At 32.8% G+C, this 23,093-nt stretch overlaps 2 protein-coding genes across 2 annotated transcripts; both read left to right on the top strand.

Annotated features, from left to right (window-relative positions):
• The first annotated feature begins 40 nt into the window (after positions 1-40).
• Positions 41-1,297, top strand: LOC139510853 (dentin sialophosphoprotein-like). The gene has a single exon (XM_071297392.1). The coding sequence runs from the start codon at positions 41-43 to the stop codon at positions 1,295-1,297; it is 1,257 nt and encodes a 418-aa protein (XP_071153493.1).
• A 7,842-nt stretch (positions 1,298-9,139) lies between these two features.
• LOC139512176 (uncharacterized) lies at positions 9,140-19,118 on the top strand. Its single transcript, XM_071299588.1, has 10 exons — positions 9,140-9,514; positions 10,395-10,677; positions 11,865-12,199; positions 12,543-12,665; positions 13,075-13,186; positions 13,874-13,971; positions 14,418-14,640; positions 15,201-15,290; positions 17,456-17,704; positions 18,477-19,118. The coding sequence occupies exons 1-10, from the start codon at positions 9,272-9,274 to the stop codon at positions 18,905-18,907; spliced, it is 2,187 nt and encodes a 728-aa protein (XP_071155689.1). The 5' UTR covers positions 9,140-9,271; the 3' UTR covers positions 18,908-19,118.
• Positions 19,119-23,093: the final 3,975 nt, after the last annotated feature.

Here is a 23,093-nt window from a genome sequence, read left to right as displayed (position 1 = left end):
AATTAGCAGAAATAAGGCAGAAAATAATCTTCATGATTCAATGAAACAAGGAAAAAATGATAATGAAAAAGGGAATTGCTCCAATTCGAAAGACTTGTCATCCAATGACATTGATGGTAATCCTGAGGTAGCAGCAGAAGTAAAGGTCACCAAAACAATGGGTGTATTGAAAAACCCTTTGGTACATTCTCCTAGTCAGTTATTAAATTCTGTTAGAGACTCAGCAGGTATTATTGAGTTAGATTCCGTTAGAGACTCAGCAGGTATTATTGAGTTAGATTCCATTAGAGACTCTGAAGGTGATATTGAGCTAGATTCATTTAGAGATTCAGAAGGTATTATTGAGTTATCGCTTGGAGGATCATTAGAGAGTGTAGAAAGTATCCAAGAAACGTTGGAAGAAGATGAAGAAAATGAAATTTTAACAAAGCCATGTGATTCAGAAAAACACAATTCGTTGTTAACGACAAATCAATTCTTAAAAATTGTTGATGTGACTAGTATTGATCTTGATGAATATAACACTGATTCTTCTGACAATCTTATTGGGAACACTGATTCTTCTGACAATCTTATTGGGAACACTGATTCTTCTGACAATCTTATTGGGAACACTGATTCTTCTGACAATCTTATTGGGAACACTGATTCTTCCAACAATCTTATTGGGAACACTGATTCTTCCAACAATCCTGCTGGAAACACCAGTAGCCATGGTAGCTCAAAGCATTCCGTATTTGAAACTGATACTCCAGAGAATCCTGTGAGGACAAAGACAAAGGTAGTGGAGTATGCAAAACCTCCCTCAGAAAAATCTAAATCTAGTAATAAGATTACAAGTTTATTTGGTAAAGTGGACAAAATTTCTAATTTTTTATCAGGAAAAGTGGAACAGAACTCCAAACAGACATGCAGCTCATCTAAGCAGACAGATTCAATACCTCAGCATTCTCAAAATAAGGTCTCAAAGAAAATTACTGGTGCTCAAACTATAGATCTTGATAAGTCCAAATTTAGAGCTACAGAATCAGACATTGCAGTTTCTTCTGTATCTTATTTGCAGGCTAGAGACAATAAAAAGAAAGAGAGCAAACTTTTTAACAAAGAGAAGTGGAATAAAGACGTTGTGAAAAATTCTATTTTTAAATTAAAAGGGAAATTACCTTTAGCAAAAAAGAACAATACTGATTCAGAAAGGAGTGACGAAGAAGATGATATTCAAATAATTCAGGAAGAAAACATGGATAGGGATTCTAAGAAGAAAGAAGAAATTATTGTTTTGTCAGACTCTGACTAATGGATTTGTTGAAAATCTATTTTATGGAGAATCTTTATTTAAAAAACACATAGTTGGCAATCATTATTTTTGTGAATTATCAGATAATTAAGACTATCATGACTATTCAGGGAATTTTAAGTATTATATATTTTTAGAGACCATATAAGAATATGTCTGGCTTGCAATGAAAGTCACTGAATGCAAAATGAAAGCCTAGGGTTACTACTTAGGTCTTTGTAAACTACTTGTAAAAAGCTTTATATTTCAAAGGGTAGAAGACTTCTTCATACCTAGTATACAAAATCTAAAAATGAAACTGCTTAAAAAAATGTATAGGTTTTTTTTGTCATGCAAATTTCTCACTTTTTAAAAGTAATAGCTATAGGATATCTATATTTGCTATATGGGTTTCTTGCAATGTCTACATTTTCTACAGACAGGGTTCACCTTACATAATTTCACAGATAAGTGATCAAGGTTAAAGTTACATGTACATGCTAATGTTTGTTACTTAGATACAATAAATAGAAGGTTAGCTTTATGTGATGTATAAACTTTGGATTCATTATTATTTGATGGCTACCAATTTTTGTTTATTTCGTGGGTATGCTTGTATGCAGACTTCAGCAAAATCACAAAATAGATATCCACAACATGCAATTTGCAATAAGAAAATAACGTACCATTGAAAATGGAATTTTTCCCCACATTTTTTAAATTCATAGTACTTTTAAATTTGATATCAAGTAGCATGATATTCACACAAAAAACATTAATAGTAGCCATTGCACATATTTAACAGAATACATGGAAACACAGTGAATACTGACAAGAAAGAAAATCTTTAATCGTCATAAATTATCCAATTAAATATATATAGAGTTACAATGTAATAAAGTTATACAATTTTAAACCCAAAAATCTCAAATATTTATGACTTTTATGGTTGTTTTAATCTTTTTTCACAAAACATGCCTTAATTGGTTGAAAGAATATGAAAAAACAGACTTTCAGTCTACTTTGTAATGATTTACACATTAAGGAAAGGTTAAACCCTTGATTGCCTCCCCTCCAGGATCTTGGTTTCTTGTCTCTGTCTCATTTTATTCATTTTGCATCAAGTTCTCATCATGTCATAAAATTCCACAAAATTATGATTAAAAGGAAACTGATCAACTTTTTCTTTGTTATATTGTTTGCCTCATTACAATGCTTATTCATATCTTTTGCCTTGTAAGCAAATATTTTGTTTAGAAATGTTTAGTAAAAGATTTCTATTGAGTGACTACAAAACAAATGGTGCTAAAGGGAATTGTGGGTAATTATTAAAAAGAGTATCATTCCAATGCTATTGATTTGCATATAAACTTGTAGGGTTAAAATGGCACAAATCAAATATTTTGTCGCAATGATTGAAAATGTTGAGCTTACAGTTTTACAGTGGTTATTTGATGTTATTGACATTTAAATTTATCATGACTTAATGTAATATAATTGTACATGCTCTTGCAGTATTTGTAAATTGTTGGGTGACTGCAAAATAGAAACTCTGATTAAATCTTACAGCTGGTTTACAACTTGGAAACATTTGGTATTTATGGATCAGTCTTACAAGAAATTGTAAACACATTTAAGGAATGACTGAAATATTTTTTCTGTCTATGAAGAAATAACATAAAAAATTTGGTGCACACTGAATAACACGTGAAGCAGGTTATTTAACAGTGTGCACCACATTTTTTATGTTATTTCGAATAGACAGAAAAAATATTACAGTCATTTCTTATAATTTAATTCTAAATTCCATTTTAAACCGTAGAAAACCATAAAAAACGTTGATGACGTCAGTCACATGACTAAATTATGTCTATGGGCTGATAACAAAATAACGTCAGCCAATCAGAAGATGCATTACATCCAAAATTAATTTATTATATATTAACCTTGATATTACTTGTTCTAAAGTAATTTTTCAATAGTTGGCCTTTTTTTTTCGCAGTGCAATTTTTCATTTCTCTAATTTATTGCCAAAGTACTTTTGAACAAATGGTTTACAATTTAATTGCCATCTTGATTATTTATATGGCAATAATTGTAATAATATATATATATACACATGTTCTATATTTTAATTAACATTTTATTGTGTCTACCTTATTGGTGGTCAGCAATGGAGAAAACAGAATAAACTATTAAATCTGACATCTTTTTAACTTAAAATAATTCAAGCCCTTACTGTCTCTTCTCTCTCTGCCTTATTGAAGAGGGTTAATGTTGTGATCACTAGTGAGAGTAAAATAATGACTGTATTATTGGAGATAAAATCATTTATGTTTTATTAGTTGGCACGTCATTGGCATTGAACATGGGTTGGCATGTCATTGGCATTGAACATGGGTTGGCATGTCATTGACATTGAACATGGATTGGCATGTCATTGGCATTGAACATGGGTTGGCATGTCATTTGCATTGAACATGGGTTGGCATGTCATTGGCATTGAACTTGGATTGGCATGTCATTGGCATTGAACATGGGTTGGCATGTCATTGGCATTGAACATGGGTTGGCATGTCATTGGCATTGAACATGGGTTGGCATGTCATTTGCAACAAGCTGTCAGAAAAATGGGGAATGTTGTCTCCTGTGAACATCAAATCATTGGTTGGCAATGCTTATACTCCTTAGAACACAGTTTTATTGATGTGTACTCTGTAAAAGAAGAAATATTGCTCTCAAGGTTTTCAAAGGACTTATTTAAAATTCAATTGATTGAAGGAATAGTTGTTACAGTGGAATTACTGATATGCAATATAATAATATTTAACATTCCTTTTTCTGATAAGAGGTTAATTGGATAACTAAGAAGTATTTGCCTTTAGGTTGCTGTTTTGTTAGTTTGCTGTCATATTGGAACATTGCTCCACAATTTCTTTTATTGATTTCAGAATTTATTTACATCAGCCTTTTCATGGTCGTAAATGAAATTTTAAAAGCTTATGATACCCCCAAAGAACGGAGTCCATTGGTCTATCTGTGTCCAAGTAATGTCCATTTTTTAGCTTAAGTTCCACCACCAGAGGTTAGAAGGCGTGTTTGCACTAACTAGACATCCCAATACTCAAATATACAAGTTCATTACAGAGCTTTTGAGTGCATTGAAAGATATTAGTTTTACTTGATATTATGGTTGCCTACCACCAGATTGGTAATGTGGATACAGTTGGAGTATCTGTCTGCAAGCTCATGGTCTCAAATATAGTTTAATTATAACAAAGTTGTGTCGGAATGGATTAATATTTTTTATAAATTAGAATTCCTTGAATATTATTGCTGATGCTTGATATCATTGTTGCTTACCACCAGAGGGTCTGTCTCCAAGATGAAGGTAAACAAACTTAGTTCTACTTAAAATTACTGTATTCAAATATAAAAAGTGGTGTCCCATTTTCGAATATACATGTATTTGCCATTGGACGTTAAGCAATACTCAAACAAATATACAAAGTTGTGTGACATCTATAAATACATTTGGATGCCTTGGCAGTTGTTAATGATACTTTATATAGTTTTTACCAACCACTGAAATGTGAGCTGTAAATAAGTTGAAATGCTGGTCTGTAAAGGTCAAGATCACAATTAACAGGGTTCAAATATTAAGTCATGTCGGACTCCGAACTTTTGAATGTCTTAAAGGATGTTAATAATACTTCACATTGTTGTTGCAACCCCCAGAGGGTTTGTCTCGGATACATTTGGAATACGTGTATAAGGTCAAGGTCAGTAATAAGATGAATACAAACCTGTCTTTTTTGTTAGCTTTACTTTGAAGAAGTTCTAGTTTACAGGGTAGAAACAATAATAAATTAGGGGGGCAATACCTTTTTATGTTAACCTGTTTTGGCACTTTTGCCAAAATTGAGATGTTGTTAACATGTTAAAATTAAATGACGGAGACCACGACTGAAGGAATATCAGACTCCTGTCTTTGGTACAAGCATTTTGCTATGAGATACAACTTTTTTTACACTAGTTTTTTTTGGGGTCCTTAATACTAGTGAGTCGAGGCTCTGTGTTGAAGACCGTACTTCGACCTACAAAATGTATAATGGTTAATTTTACAAAGTGTGACTTGGATGGTGAGATGTCTCATTACCACTCATACCACTTCTTATATTTATTTGTATTGCCAATGGTTCTGTTGTTGAACTGAAGAATATTGATAATCGCATCATAATGTTCTGCAGTGATACATGTACAAGTAATCACAATTTGCCCTTTAATGCTGGCATGATTTGAAGGATGCATTTTGGCTTCAAAGTTGTAGTTTATTAATTATTAAAAATTTTACTCAAGTTTAGGATGTTTTGTCATTCTTTCTATGCCCTTTTGGGTTTTATGTTTCCAAACGGTTCATTATTGGCCAACCCAATTCAAAGGGTGAGCTAATGCTATCAGCTGCGGTCCATTATTGAAGGCTCACTTTTACAAAAAAAATGCTATGAAACTTAGGTCAAGTAAATATAATCTATATATGTACACAATATAAACAACGAAACAGGAAACTTTAAATGACAAAACTAATAAAAATAGAACAGATTGACAAATAATTCGAAATTGTCAGTCGACTTTTTATTATATTAGATAAATAAATACCCTAAATTACGTGACGATTTTAAAGTATAGCATTTTTGTCTTTGATCTTGAAAAATAAATTGATGTGTCAAAAGTACACTCGCACTATCATTTTCTATGTTCAGCTGATCGTGAAATTAGGATATAAACTCTAATTTAGCATTGAAATTAGAAAGATCATATCATAGGGAACATGTTTTGAATTCAACTTCATCAAATTACTACCTTGACAAAAAACTTTAACCTGAAGCGGGAGAGACGGACGAACAAACGGACGGACGAACGAACGAACGGACGCACATACCAGAAAACATAATGCCCCTCTACTATCGTAGATGGGGCTTAACAAAACCACATAGCACAAGTAACATATTAAAATCGTTCATGTTGTTACTCGTACTTGGTACAATTAAGTCAAGTATCAAACTCGAATGTCCTCGTATGAAAGTCAAGGACACCAACTTGCAATTGGTTCCTACAATTAGTCCCAGTTCCACAAACACAAATTTCATCTCTTAGATAGTTGAATTAATACATGAATCTAAAAAAAAACCTTTACACTACCACTAAATAGCGAGTCCCGATTTAGAAGTGATGTCCATCTGAAAGGTAAATGTTACAAATTACAGGTTTTTTTTAATTATTATAATCCGTTGGTACACAGAGACGCGTTTACAGTGATAATGAAATTTATATGTCTCTGTCAAACCGAAGAGGTTATTGCATACTATTTTATGATTTCATATCAATTTCTTCCGTTTACGCCAACTTTTACAATATAATTGCGGTTTGATTTGCCGATACTATTTTCAATGATAGTTGTCCCTTTTTTTAAGAAATGGGTATGACCTCTTGATCTTGAATGATGTGTTTACTAGAATCTGCAAATAGTTTATATATCTTTTAAAGTGGTTTCTGGACGGTTTCCGGTGACTGGAGTGAAGTTAATATTGGGTTTGTTTATGTTCTCCTTAATGCTGGTAAATGAACAATTTGATTTATGTAGGTGTGCTGAAGTGGTATAAATGACGTTAGGGTTAGTTCATGTTACAAGTTATATCAGGCTTGGAGTTTTACAACTTATGCCACAGAAAGAAATAGCGTTCAATGATTCCCATTGCATGATAAGACATAGTTTAACAAATTTTCGAAGTCCTCTTTATCATGTTTATTTTACATATTTAGTCATTTAATATAACCCACCATGAATACATTGCATAAAAAGAAAAGCATGTCAATTTGTAAAAATGGGTATAAGAAGTTGTGATATGAGTTCAATGAGACAGCTCTTCATCCAAGTTACAATTTGTAAAAGACTTAAAAGAAGAAGAAAGACACTGATGAATGAACTGTTCTTCTGGAAGAATAAATGTAATTTTCTGGGTTTGCACCGGAAATTGGTAGACACCAACAAACTGTTAAGTCTTACTATAATTGGTAAAGATAAAAATGTCAAATGCTTTCTTTTGCCAAATTTCGCTATAAATCTGATGTTATGAAGATATATACAAGATTACAGGCATTATATTGAAAAATATGGAAAGAGAAATAGTTTTATTTTTATGTTTAAATTCACGACAAAAAATCACTGCACGCACTTGACAAAACGTAATGCAAAATAAATAAGCAACACGGATATATGTTATCCTCAACTGAGTCATGTTGAGACTTTCAATATTGACTAAACCTTATCTCTCTGAATATTTTAGATGTTTTTTGGTTGAATTATTTGCTATATTTCGATCATGGTTCATGAGCGTAAGACTGGGGTTTACAGAATAGAGAATAATGGGCCAATACTACAGGTAAAATTGAGAATGGAAATGGGGAATGTGCCAAAGAGACAACAACCCGACCATAGAAAAAACAACAGCAGAAGGTCATCAACAGGTCTTCAATGTAGCGAGAAATTCCCGCACCCGGAGGCGTCCTTCAGCTGGCCCCTAAACAAATATATACTAGTTCCGTGATAATGAACGCCATACTAATTTCCAAATTGTACACAAGAAACTAAAATTAAAATAATACAAGACTAACAAAGACCAGAGGCTCCTGACTTGGGACAGGCGCAAAAATGCGGCGGGGTTAAATATGTTTGTGAGATCTCAACCCTCCCCCTATACCTCTAGCGCCAATGTAGAAAAGTAAACGCATAACAATACGCACATTAAAATTCAGTCCAAGAGAAGTCCGAGTCTGATGTCAGAAGATGTAACCAAAGAAAATAAACAAAATGACAATAATACATAAATAACAACAGACTACTATCAGTTAACTGACATGCCAGCTCCAGACTTCAATTAAACTGACTGAAAGATTATGATTTCATCATATGAACATCAGGCACAATCCTTCCCGTTAGGTAACATGTTATAGGGAATGGATGAAAAAAGATAAAGAACAGATAATGATGATGTTTCAAAATATGAATAATAGAAAAAAATAGACAATTAATATAAAGAATAGCGATATATGACCGAAAAAAAATAAGAATACAAAGATGAAGAAACACCCCGACCCATATTTTAATCCAGATGATGTTACATGTACATCAATCAGTACATTAAAGCGGAGATCTTATATATCACCCAATTATTAACTACATCTAGCAAAGATATCTAACAAATGGTCTTTTAAAAATGTATACAAGATTCAAATTTCCGGTGGATAGAGATACAAGAGAACAAAAAAGTCATTATTCACAAACGAATCGTTCCAATTGCGCATTTTACTATGTTTACAAACACTCAGATGCAAACAGATATTGTTTGCTTGTTCAGAGATTGTAAAGTCCTGTTCAAATCATTATTCAATGCAAAAGATGTTAAACTGTGATACTTTTAATTAACTGTTCAACTTATTGAAGTACGCCCTTTGCCCTTAACTTTAGTTATCAATGCTAATTTGTATGAAAACTCCTGACACTGCAAATATTCATTCTACCCATTACTTTCCGCTTCTTAGCATCGAGGACCAAGACAGAAATGTATCGGGTAGGGTAATCTGAAGTACAAATAAATAATAATGTAACATACGTCTTATCGCCCAATGTCGTAACTCTGTAGTAAACATATCTCTTTAACGATAGTCCTGAAAATACCAGCGTTACCGTCACTTGTCCGTTGTAGGTGGAGGCTTAGGTAATTGACATTATCTATTTGCTTAGAGAATCAACCCTTAACGGGGGATATAAAACCATTCTATCGTTTAGCAAGCTTTGTCACTTTAACACCACACTTGAAGAGGGCAGCTTAACTTTGAAAACGTCTGGCTTTCTTGACTTGTGACCGAAAGTCATCGAAACTGTAGGTCTTTTAAAGATTTATTTAGAACATTGAATTACTTTAAAATTTAAACATGTTGAAACTAGGTGTTTTGACATTTTTCGTGGTGTGTTTCGTAAATGGACAATTAACCGACAAAACTAGAACTCCAAACGCATCTGGATCGGATGTCGTAGAAGCTGTAGTGAACTTGATCAGAGAGGCATGTATCTTCCCAAATGATAAATTGTACCTAAGAAGACTGGCCTATGTTGAGAGCATGGATGGTTTGGAAGCAAATACCTACAGAGCAAATTACTATGGAGGAATTTGGCAGGTTAGTACAAATGATGTAGCTCATTTTCTTTAAAATTCAAATGTTTAAAAAAAACCTATAATCTCCTTAGCTATATTAACTGCTTTCAAAAGAGCAATAATTACTTGTCTTTCTAAAAATTTCAGTACAAACATTCGCGAACTTTATATGCAAGTTATGATTTATGTAAATGTAGAGTATATCGAGTGAAAAAACCGCTAACATTAATACTTTATTTGAATGAGATTTTTGTCTATGAAAATAAGCACATGAAAACCAAGTTAGATTTATAAGGTTCATAAAAGAAGAAATGTCAAAATTGAAGCCCTCTTTTCTTTGTAGCTGTTCTGTAATATCCCTTTATGTGTAGAAATAGTAATTTTGGATTACCTGAAAGTAAATTAAAAAAGAAAAGGTTCAGTGGAAAAAAAGTTTTGTCTTATTGAAATTAATGAGATCTGGTGTTTTTGCACAATGATTTAGAAGTCTTTCTTCTTATCAAAATAAGTTTAAGCTGTAATTAATATGAAAAAAGAAAATTTTTGACGTACGTCAAAGAAGACGGAAATCCATTAACAAAAGACTACACAAAAGACATCTAGAAGTTTAATATCAGACGGTTTCTAACGATAAATAGTGTTTATACAACATGCAAAACTCTAAGAAGGGTAATTTTTATTTTATTTTAAGTCAAACAGGTGAAACTGTATGCAACTTTCGAGTTGACCACATTATTGAATTCATTCAAATACCATTTCGCAATTGTTTTGTCTCTTCACTGTTGACCTCTTTGCTGTCTGTCCGTTTCAGTTTTTCTACGCTCTTTTGTTTTGCAAAAAGTTAACTGGAACATTTGTTACACTTAATGAAATAAAAATACATATTTTATCAATACTTGCAGATAGACCAGGATATGTTCCAACAAATTGCAACAGCTAAAGTTCTGGATAATGCTAAAAAGATGATTAAACAGAGCATAGGTATCGATTGGTCAAAAGTACAGTGGGTAGATCTGGCAAGACCATTATACTCTGGACTCGCCGCCGCTCTGTTTACTCTGCTCAAAGCAGGAAACAATGGAATCCCACGTGGTATCGAATATCAAGCCAACTTTTGGGTCAACACTTCGAGACCAGGCCAACTTGCAAATGTTTTTTTCACAAAATCCAACAAATTAGAAACAGGTAAAGGTCTTAACAATTTTAGTTATGCAAGTATATTTCATATTGACCAAATATCAAGTGCTTTTTATTTTATACCCCGAAACTTGGTCAGATGAGTAATTGTGCTGGTAGACTGTAGTCCCCAAGCATCACCAGCAAAGAAGTCCGTGCTTCGGCACCGTCATAATTTATTACATGAATATAAATTTCTAGTATTGTACAGGGATATTAGTACAAAACTAAAGTCCCAAATATCTCATGAAAAGTTTGACTTTGGTAGTTTTAACTTTCTTTTCTTCTTTTCCTTTCTTTTTATTTTTAAAGCTGTACTATCATTATTCTATTCATTAACATGTTTCTAATATGATTGCCAAACATAGGTTTACATTTTGTAAGATATTTCAATGACTTATTATATTAATAATTTTATGACTGTAACTGTGCCAGGACCTATTTACACCCATATGAACTAGAATTATTTTCATTAACAGTTAGTAACAAATAGTTTTTTATTCCTAGCCTACCTCAGCAGAACGTTTGACTAAGAAAAACAACTTTTGATAATACAATTTACATGCATTTCTACTTTATTGTCGATTTAAAATAATGAAGAAACGCAAATTTTGGAGATATGAAGGCTCAGTTGGCTATGAGATAACGCACACACACAAAAGAGAATACAATTATATATAGAGGTTATCATACAGTATATTTATTTTTAATTCTTTTTTCGCAAATAATTACATTAGATGTACGTTTCATTTTAATACGTTATTCAGATTGGCTAACTGTACATCACGTGTTATTCCTTAAGCAATTGCATTACACAATAAAACTTTCCGATATTGCGAGGGATGTATATCCAGTCAAGGTTGTTAAACACTTCCAGTTGTTGTATAAAACTTATCATTCATGATAACACGTGGTCCTACAATAAAATTCACAGGTAAATTCAATAAAAAAAAATGATAAAATTCGTGTTTTGCATTATCCTAGCTAAAAAATGTAATAAAAGTATTGAATGTTTCTTTTTGTAACTTCATAGATTTGTAAAAGCGTTGACCGTACGCACATAAAAAGTACTTCGGTCAACGCTTTTACACCCCAATAAAGTTACAAAAAGAAGCATTCAATTCTTAAATATATATATGTTTGTAATTCTTTTTTGCACGTTTAAATATATATCTATTTGTTATTCTTTTAAATAGGATGTAAGAGAACAAATGCCTTAGATTTGGTATTTGCCTTAGACAGTTCCACTAGTTTAGCTCCTCAAGACTTCGATGTAGCAAAACAGTTTGTCAAATCTATTGTTGACTCATTTGAGATCAGTAGCGACAAAACACAGGTCGGCGTTATCCGATTCAGCACAACAGTTGATGGAGGGTTTAATTTGAACCAACACACTTCTGCCGATGGATTAAAGAAGGCAATCGATGGAGTACAGTACAAATCTGGGGGTACACACACTGCTGAAGCAATAGAGTACGCCATCAACAATTTATTTACAACCAATAATGGCGCCCGTTTAGGGTCATCAAAGGTACTTTTGCACATTTCTAAAATCATGTGATATGAATAGAATTCAGTTCGATCTTTTTTATATTGATACATGTTGTTATAATGGGTTTGATCTGATGTAAGAGGTGTTGGGTTTTTTCTCTTTCTTTTTAGAATTTTATGAATTTAATGTAATAAAATAATCAGTTACAAATTGTAACTTTTTCTAAAATGCTATAGATCTAATACAAATCAAATTATTACAACACGTTTGTCTTTCATCGGTCAATTTCGGAGACATGAATGATAATTAAAACGTATTTTTTGTTTGTCTTTATAAAACTTGAATTGCCAATTTAGTATCCTATGTTATTTTTATCAATTAGATCTTGATTCTTGTAACTGATGGGCGTTCTGAAAATGGAATTGAGACTTTAAAACAAGCCGCAGCTGCCAAAGCCAAAGGAATTTCAATATTTGCCATTGGAGTCACTGCACAGGTCGTCGAGGTAAGTTTCATTATTACCATCTTTTTTCTCATTGTTGAAGGCTGTACGATGGCCTATAGTTGATAATTTCTGTGTCATTTAGTTTCTTGTAGAGAGTTGTTTAATTGGCAATCATACCACATCTTCGTGTCTCGTGTGGTATAACAATGTAAAACTATAGTCATATGTCTATATCTGTTATCTGTTAAATGTAATTTTGCTTTACAGTTATATCTAGATATCGCATATCATCATCGGCTATCATGCTAATGCTTTTGCATTTGGCATACTAATTATAATTCCCTATTTACAGTAGACGACAAAGGTGCATTAAAGACAAACTCATAAGCAGTATTGCCTTTAAATGTAATACAAAAGTTAAAAGTTAATAAAAAAAATCAATAATGTTGTTACAATTTAATATTTTCAGAGAGAATTGAATGCAGTCGCTAGTCAACCTACATGCACACATGTCCAAATTCTGAATTCATTTGCCGACTTAGATTCTTTGAAAGCAGAAATAGAACAGGTGTCATGCAAAGGTAATTTTCATTATTCATTGACTTGTTACTCCGGAGTTGTTTAATTTATTCTATCTATTTATGAGTAGCGGTATACTACTGTTGCCTTTATTTAGTTGAGCAAAGTTTGCTATAAGACGATACGTCAAAGGTTCTTACATAGATGTAAGATTATCTAAAAGTTCATTGTTAGCGTTATAACAATAAGGAATATCTTTAGGTATAGTTTTCTTGCAAAATTAGTAACTCGTGTTATCTATAGTTTAAAATGAAGACACGTATAGCACGTTTAGAAGAACCAAACAATGTTATTGATATAACAGCAAAATCTTGCATTAGTAAGTTTAAGTAGATGTAATCAAGCAATACAAATCCTCAGTTTATATATTTTTCATATTTATATTTGATTTTATTGAACACCAGCCAGTGAATTTGTCCTTGATGGACACAAGAGGGCGTCAATAGTCATGTATACTATATGACGACATCAATACTTTCAAAAGATGTGTTTTCCATTCGTTTAATGTGTTTGAGCAGAGACTCTGGCTTGAGCTTTATATTTTGCCATTTGATAAGTGACTTTCCGTTTTGAATTTTCCTTGTAGTTTATTTGTCAGCAAAGTAAATCACGTTTCATGTTTCATCTTCTTTATATATAAAACTGAAATACACATGATGATAAATACTATAATCTTTTTTTTCTTTTAGCCCCAGCAGTATTAACGCCAAACAAATACGTTTACGGATGTAATAGTGATGTTGCTGTTCAAATTTTACCAAATGTAAAAGCCGGTACAACTGTCACAGTAAGCATTTTGATAATATTAAGATAATTATGATAATCATCACAGCATATGTAATGTTGATTCAAGTTAGGGGGCCTGTAGTACAGTGGTTTTCGTTAGTTAATGCATGTCATTTTGGTATTCGTATATTATTTTGTTAAACATAATTGCCGTTAGTTTTCTAACTTGAATTACTAACAATTTTCATATCAGAATCTTTTATGGCAAACTATACCATACGTTTTTTTTTTATTCTTATTGTTGAACAAACTGCTCTTTGATTTCAAGGAACAATAATGAACAAATTTTAATAAACTCCTCGAGATAAATTTACATAATTAAAAAAAAAACTTAATTTTTGCTACCCAGAAATTCCAAGATATATCTCAATATTCTATACTATAGTAATTATTTAACAATCAAAATTAGTATATACCATACGTATAAATGTCATTTATCTTTAACAGGTTATGGTTGATGAAGGACAGGTCAATGTGTATGGATCCCTTGCAACTTCAAATCCTAACGCCATTATCAATGATTTCAATTCCCTAGCAACACTCAGTGCGTCTACCTCCTTCTTTATTAAAGGAGATAAAGCAGTTTCCCTAGCATTTGTCAGCAACAAAGCAGTTTCTTGCAAGACAAATTTCACAGTTAATGTTGAGCAAGGAATGATGGCCCACAAAAGTAAGACTTATACAAACATTCTACAGTTATTTTTCAATATACATGTATATATTTCATGATAGTTTTTCCAAAAATCTTTTTTTTTTATGTTTAAAAAGGTCATTTAAATCGTCAAAATAACACTGATTAAGGAAAACAGGGAAATTGTTGCAACAAGTTGATTAGCACAACCTCATTTTAAAAGACCACACATTTCTTAGAATTTGTGCGACAGTTTTAGCTTCAGAGATGGCTGGAAAATTGCGCTTTTGGTTTTAGTTTTGCGTTGTATGGACACGATGTGATGGTTAGTTTGCATTGCATTTAAACATTAAGCTTTCTAGCCATTCTTTCCGACTAAATCAGAAGCATTTCGGTTTGGAAAAAAAACCCAGAAAGCATCTTTTGGTTAGATTTTCAAACTAAAATATAATACCTTCAGATGAATATGCAATAGGTCTACTGTTATTTAAAGATATTTTAGAATTCCACTGCTGTTTAAATAAATACTGTGGGAGTCGGTCCTATTATTGCAACATATTGAGATACAAGTCTGAAACTTTTAATTGGATTTTTTTCAGATGTGCACTTACTATGCATAGAAGATAACATCATTCAGAACTGTACAGCAGAAACATTACAGAAAAGTCCTTACCTTATTCTTCCACCAGGTAAGTTACTTATGTCAGAACTGTACAGCAGAAACATTACAGAAAAGTCCCTACCTTATTCGTCCACCAGGTAAGTTATATATTACAAAAAAGTCCTTACCAGCTTATTCTTCAACCAGGTATCTAAAAAAAAAAAAAAAAAAAATTATTACACCAGGGTTTTCGATATCACAAACTAGTCAAAACATTTACTAAATTTTATCATCGGTATAAAGACATCATTCGTGAATATAGTTCAACATGCAGACTTCTAATACGTTAAGGTATTTCACATCCAATTTTTTATGGAAATATTCTTTATAAAGCACAAAGGTGTCAGTATTCACCTCAGAAACTTACAAAACCTTTGAATAGACTTATTAAGAAGGGATATAATTACGATACTGTTGTCAAGTCATTAAAGATTGCATATTTTGGCGTTAATGTTGAGTCACTGATAAGGTCTTTGCATCGGAACTAAACACATTTATTCTAAAAACAGTTGTTGGCATGACACGGGTTATGTTCTTCTCATATATGTTATGATGGTATGATACTAAACCCCTAACGGGAAGGATTGTGCCTGATGTTCATATGATGAAATCATAATCTTTCAGTCAGTTTAATTGAAGTCTGGAGCTGGCATGTCAGTTAACTGCTAGTAGTCTGTTGTTATTTATGTATTATTGTCATTTTGTTTATTTTCTTTGGTTACATCTTCTGACATCAGATTCGGACTCCTCTTGAACTGAATTTTAATGTGCGTATTGTTATGCGTTTACTTTTCTACATTGGTTAGAGGTATAGGGGGAGGGTTGAGATCTCACAAACATGTTTAACCCCGCCGCATTTTTGCGCCTGTCCCAAGTCAGGAGCCTCTGGCCTTTGTTAGTCTTGTTTTATTTTAATTTTAGTTTCTTGTGTACAATATGGAAATTAGTATGGCGTTCATTATCACTGGACTAGTATATATTTGTTTAGGGGCCAGCTGAAGGACGCCTCCGGGTGCTGGAATTTCTCGCTACATTGAAGACCTGTTGGTGGCCCTCTGCTGTTGTATTTTATTTGGTCGGGTTGTTGTTTCTTTGACACATTCCCCATTTCCATTCTCAATTTTATCTTACATGTCGTGAAAGGGTCATCGGTCATCGTTAGGAAGAAAATATTTTTTTCGATTTGTGAACAGTCGTATTCGTTTGTTCAGTCGCATCTTTATAGCTAATTTCTACTTAATTAAACAACTAAATTAATCGAAGTTTAACCCTCCTTTAATAGTAGACTAGTTCGACAGATAACCAATGTATCTGTCTGTAGGACTAGGCTACTTCAAGAGAGGGTAGTATAGTTAACCTTATAATGATTTCACGGTTCAGCTTAACAAGCAAACTAACAAGCAAACTAACAACCAATAATACCTTTACCTACACACTCAAGGCATTTTGCTGTAAATAAACGCATCATAGATATCAGGACTAATTTGTATATACGCCAGACGCGCGTTTCGTCTACTAAAGACTCATCAGTGACGCTCGAATCCAAAAAAGTTAAAAAGGCCAAATAAAGTACGAAGTTGAAGAGCATTGAGGACCAAAATTCCTAAAAGTGTTGCCAAATTCAGCTAAGGTTATCTATGTCTGAGGTAGAAAAGCCTTAGTATTTCAAAAAATTCTAAATTTTGTAAACAGTAAATTTATAAATATAAACATATCAATGACAATTCATGTCAGCACAAAAAATGTGAACCGACTTCGATTCATTTAGTTGTTTAATAAGTATAAATTGCAGTCCTTGAATGAAATTGCATTTTTTTTTCATGCAGAAGAAAAGAAAACGCCAAAACTTTATTTTATTATGTTAGTTATCGGTTACCAACATACCATATTTATCAGCCTACTTGTAAATTATTTCAATTTGCATGACATAATATTCAATGGACATGTATTAATAAATTTTTGACCTGTCTTATTTTGAATGAATTTTTATCCAGAAAAGCGCTTCGAGTTAACGATGTTGGTATTTTACATAACCGCTATTGATTTGAAATGAAATGTAAATGCATGGATTTTTTTTTCTTCTTTTCATTTGCTTACCCTTTTATTTAAAAATATGCTATGATAAGTTTGTCAAATGTAATGAATTTACTTCATCCTTAATATGTTTGATATATATCCTCTTTTTGCTTTTAGGAAGGAACAATTACCTTGGTTTATGCAATGCCATCCCAGAGTTCTTTGTCTTCCCAGAAAGAAATGATAGATTTATATTCTGTGATGGTCAAGGTCACTACTTTATTGTTCTTTGTCCTCTGGATTCTATCTTTGACTCCAATGTACTACGTTGTATTCCCGGAAGACTGTTGTTGACTCCAATAACAACCACTTCTATGCCACTGACGTCCACTCTTACCCCCGTACCAACCACCGCAGTTCCAACAGGTTAGTACAAAAACCAAAATAATATGTAAAACCATTGTGTATTTAACGAACCAGTTACCAGTTCATTTTAAAAAGTCAGAAGATGCCGAGATGGGCAATTAGAATCCATTATTCAAAGAAAAACGGACAAAACCGTAACCAACACCAAAACGACGAAACGGCAAACATCGGTATATAAAACACCACACTTGAGCGACTCCAATCCTAGTCCGAGATAACTTCGAAGTCTGATGCCTTTTCAGATGTTGGGCGCCAGGGCTCTTATTCCAAAGAGATGGCAACTCCTTGCCTCAAATCATACATTGTTCATGTCAATATTTGTTTTACTCTAGGAGGATCATAGTATAACACCCAATGACACGTCCATATATTAGTATACAAGCGAAAGCTTTCTTTCCATCAATGGTCTATTTGACTTCCGTTTACAAAATAAAGTACACAGTTTCCTTGCAGTCAGATTAGTTTCTTGCAATCAGTTATTTTTTTTAATTTGATGTACAAGAGATACATACATTGTATGATTAAATGAGTTTGATTGTATATTTTTACTTTCAATCAGATATCAATTTTATGAATCACAATCTGACCAAAAGACATATTCATGTATACTTTTGTTCTAATTGTTATCTGTCAAAATAGTTTACTGAAATTTTATTTTTTAAATTTGATACCTGAACGTTTTTAGTGAGATTTTCGTGATTTTTAGAAATATGAATTTCAGTAAGGATTCACACCAACGTTACATAGTTTAAACTAATTTATTATATTGCAGGTGTTGTAGTGCCAACTGGTACCCCAAAGAACCCGTGTACACCACAGAATCTTGCACTCGGCCTATACTTTTTCGAATACCCAGGAAACAACCAGTTGTTTATTGAGTGTTACAATCTCCCTTACGTAGCCGTTGTTAAGAGTTGTGATTCCCACCATTATTGGGACCAGAGAACCTTGACCTGCCTCTACAGACAAGTCGTCGTCGATCCTACAAAGGGCGTTTACAGTGGCGGCAGTAACCCATGCAATACTATTCCAAAACTCTTCTATTATCCATTACCAGAAAAAACAAAATACATTCATTGCGATGATTTCGGAGATGCATTCGAGAAGACCTGCCCTAAAAACTTTATCTGGAGTCAACCAATTTTACAATGTATTCCAAGAGGCGTGATATTCAGTGCCCCACCCCCAGTTGTTGGAAAGTAACAGAAATATACTCATATTATCTATAAACACTTTTTACATGAAACCTGATATATGAATAGATAAACATTCAATTTAAGGAAAGTCGTAAATATTCACATTTACTCCCGTATATGGATGTCAATTCGTAAATGTTGTGATTGTGTTCACAAAGAGATGTCTACATAATGAATTGTGCATTTTGTGTTGAAAGAATAAAATTCATATAAACTTTTCTGAAGAATTGCTTTATTATATTAACACTTCCCATTGTGAATGTTACCTTTCCATAAAAAAAGGAATCATGAAAACCAGATACCCGTTAATTGAATTAAAACCAAGGACCTTTCCAGGGAAAGAAGAGTTAACTTGGATAATTTAGAATTACGTCTTTAAAGCAACAAGCAAATACAACAAAATAAAACAATCAAACAAAATAAAACGAACAAAAAAAGTTGAATGATTCTTTTGTACTTTTCTATCATACATGTAACATAGGCCGGTAATGGACATACTATGTTAACCAGTGGAAGCCCTTAATATGTTCAACAAGAGTGGCTGTTTGAAATTTATCTCGAACGACTTAATTAGCTTAAAGTTTCAGTGCATTTGCATATTGAGAGTAAGACGAGAATTCGCATTAACATTCTATGCTAAGTTCCAAGAAAAGTTTGGTTCCAATTAGACAAAAACGCCATCAAAGATAACAAGCATATACATTTGTACACCAGACGTGCATTTCGTCTACAAAGAATCATCAGTGGCGCTCGAAATAAACAGAAAGTTTAAAAGGCTTAAAGGTGAACTTATCAGTGGTTTTCTTTATCGACAAAACTATTTTTTGAGTTAGCTTTTAGTAACTACGTGCATTTTTATGCCCCATTTGCTCCATTTATGGGCATCATATTTTCTGGTCTTAGCGTTTGTTCGTCCGTCTGTCACGCTTCAGGTTAAAGTTTTTGGTGGAGGTAGTTTTTGATGAAGTTGAAGTCCACTCAACTTGAAGCTTAGTTCACATGTTCCCTATGATATGATCTTTCTAATTTTAATGCCAAATTAAAAAAAAAATACCCCATTTTCACGGTCTACTGAACATAGAAAATTATAGTGCGGATGAGGCATCCGTGTATTACGGACGCATTCTTTTTTACACTGCTATTAGTTGTCCAACTTAAAGTTAGATAAAATTGAGAATGGAAATGGGGAATGTGTCAAAGCGACAACAACCCGACCATAGAGCAGACAACAGACGAAGGCCACCAATGAGTCTTCAATGTAGCGAGAAACTATCGCACGCGGAAACTCGTTTGAAGTACACATATTATTGAGTTTTTCTCAACTTCGTATCAACTTGTACTTTCTCTCTACTTTTGTTTCCTTTCACTGGCTTGAAATGGAAGCTTAAGACTAGCTTGTTATTAAAAAAAAAAGGTTCATTCACAACAACTGTTATTGTGCTATTATAGAGCCAGGGACTTCGTCAGTTGTTGTCCTGGTTTATATCTGTATGTTCTTACAGAAATTTCATGTTTTAGACATATCTTTGAAATCTTTGGAAATACTCATGACCTGGTAAAACACATATGGGTAAATATAACGTCGATTAGTTTTATGAAACCATACAACACAAATAAAACTAAAACATATAGCTTGAATTGTTAAAAAAAAAACCAAACAAACACCATCTGAACGTGTCTGTATCCCTCTGATTAGCAAAAGGACCACTACAAACTATTAGAAATTACACAAACGTTCGTTATTTGTCTTTTTAACTACGGTAAAGCATGTTTAAGTAAAAATATGTTGACTCAACAACTCATATTTAAATTTCCTTTTCCTGGAAGTTTCTAACTTAGATTGCTATGAAAATTTAAAACAAAAGAACATTTTCATCTTTGAGAATTTTCGTGTAAATCATCAAATATAGAATTACTAAAAAAAATCTACTGTCAATGGAGGTAATACTAAATTCCAAATTATACACAAGAAACTAAAATTAAAAATCATACAAGACTAACAAAGGCCAGAGGCTCCTGACTTGGGACAAGAGCAAAAAATGCACCGGGTTAAACATGTTTATCTCAACCCTCCCCTTTACCTCTAGTCAATGTAGAAAAACAAACGAAAAACAATACGCATATTTACTCCCTACACTACCGAGGGCCCTCATGGGGTTTTTGATTATGTGATTACTTGGCCGTTTTTTTAATGATTATTTGATTATTTAGCCAAATATTTCATGATTATTTGATTACCTAGGACTGTATTTTTAGTTTATGATTATTTGATTACTAAAGATAAGCAAATATTTAATGATTATGTGATTATATTGGAAAAAAATGGTGATTATGTGATTACTAGGACCCCCCCCCCCCCCATGAGGGGCCTCACTACCGCTCACTATTTAGCTCACCGGGGCCCATGACTTGGCGTCCGTCGTCGTCTGTCGTCGTCGTCGTAAACTATTTCAAAAATCTTCTCCTCTGAAATTTTGGGCCAAATACCTTCAAACTTTAACTGAATGTTTCTAAGGTTATCTTGTTCATAATTTGTATCCTAAGTGTTGATCAATCGACAAACATGGCCGCCATTAAAGCAACGATGACGTGGGGTAAAATTGTTCAATTGGCCAAAATCTATCAGCCCTGAAATTTTCAGACAAATCGAACAATCCATTGTTGGGTTGCTGCCACTAAATTGGTAGTTTTAAGGAAATTTTGAAGTTTTTGGTTATTATTATAGATAGATGTAAACTGTAAAAAGTAATAATGTTCATCAAAGTCAGATCTACAAAAAAGTTAATTGACCAAAATTTTCAATTGACCCCTGAATGAGTTATTGCCCTTTAAAGACAATTTTACACAATTTGTTCATCAAGTTTGCTAACATTTAAAATTCTTCTCCTCTAAAACTACTAGGCCAAATACCTTCAAACTTTAACAGTATGTTCCTTATGGTATCTAGTCAAGTTATAAATTGTATCCAAAGTTTTGATCCATCGACGAATGTGGCCGTCATGGCTAAAAATAGAACATAGGGGTCAAATGTTGTTTTTGGCTTATATAAAAAAACTAACGCTTTTAGAGCAAATCTGACATGGGGTGGAATTGTTTAATTGGTCAAGATCTATCGGCCCTGAAATTTTCAGACGAATCGAACAACCCATTGTTGAGTTGCTGTAACTAAATTGGTTATTAGGAAATTTTGCGTTTTTTGTTATTTATTTATCTTGAATATTATTATAGATAAATATGAACTGTAAACAGCAATAATGTTCAGCAAAGTAAGATTTACAAAAAAGTTTACATGACCAAAATTATCAATTGACCCCTTAAGGAGTTAATGCCCTTCAATGACAATTTTACACAAGTCGTTTGTATTTAACTTAAAAAATCTTCTCAAATGAATCCAGTATTTATTTTGTATTTTATTTCCTTTTACGTCAAGAAACATAGACACTATATATATGGATAAAATGGAACATATGGGTCAAATGCATTTATTTGCTTTTGAAGAAATTATGACAGATACAATGAACACATCTACGTCAAATGGCATTTTTAAGCCACTCATTAATATAATTGAAACGCAAAAAAAAACATTGATGACAGATTTGAGCCAAAAAGTTACAGGTGAGCGATTCAGGCTCTTGAGAGTCTCTTGTTTTAAGATCTTTTAAGTACCTGTTCCAAGTCGGGAACATGCGATTCAGTGGTAGTCGTTCGCTGTTGTCTGTAATAAATTAATGGTACTTATTGTCTAAGTCTAAATCAGACATGGGTTTTATCGTTTCATTTGTGTTTAACAATAGTCCATGTCGTTGCCTTTTATATCTTAATGTAGAGTATTGGTTTGCTCATTGTTGAATATTGTATAATGACCAGTATCAGCTTACATCTACGTCTTTTGGTATTTGGTGTATAGTTTTTTCGTTGTGAATTACAAAACCGCTGGTCGACCTGATACAAGACTGATTGCCTCTAATGATGCTTTAACTGTTTTTTTATTCTAATTTTGAAAACTACAATAGATAAAGAGAAACTTTTCATTGGAAAAAAACAAAGCATGGCATGATTTACAAAATGATTAGCAAAGCAATATCTACAAATAGTTCAACAAGGGCAAATATTGTCAATAAAAATTGAAAACAATGCGTGATAAATGTCATGCGTTCGTAGCGCTTTTCTGGATTTACTTTCAACAGGAACGT

Source organism: Mytilus edulis, chromosome 2 (assembly GCF_963676685.1).
Source record: "Mytilus edulis chromosome 2, xbMytEdul2.2, whole genome shotgun sequence".
Lineage (NCBI taxonomy): Eukaryota > Metazoa > Mollusca > Bivalvia > Mytilida > Mytilidae > Mytilus > Mytilus edulis.
The sequence above is the reverse complement of the archived record's forward strand: the minus strand, read 5'-3'. Positions and strand labels throughout refer to the sequence as shown.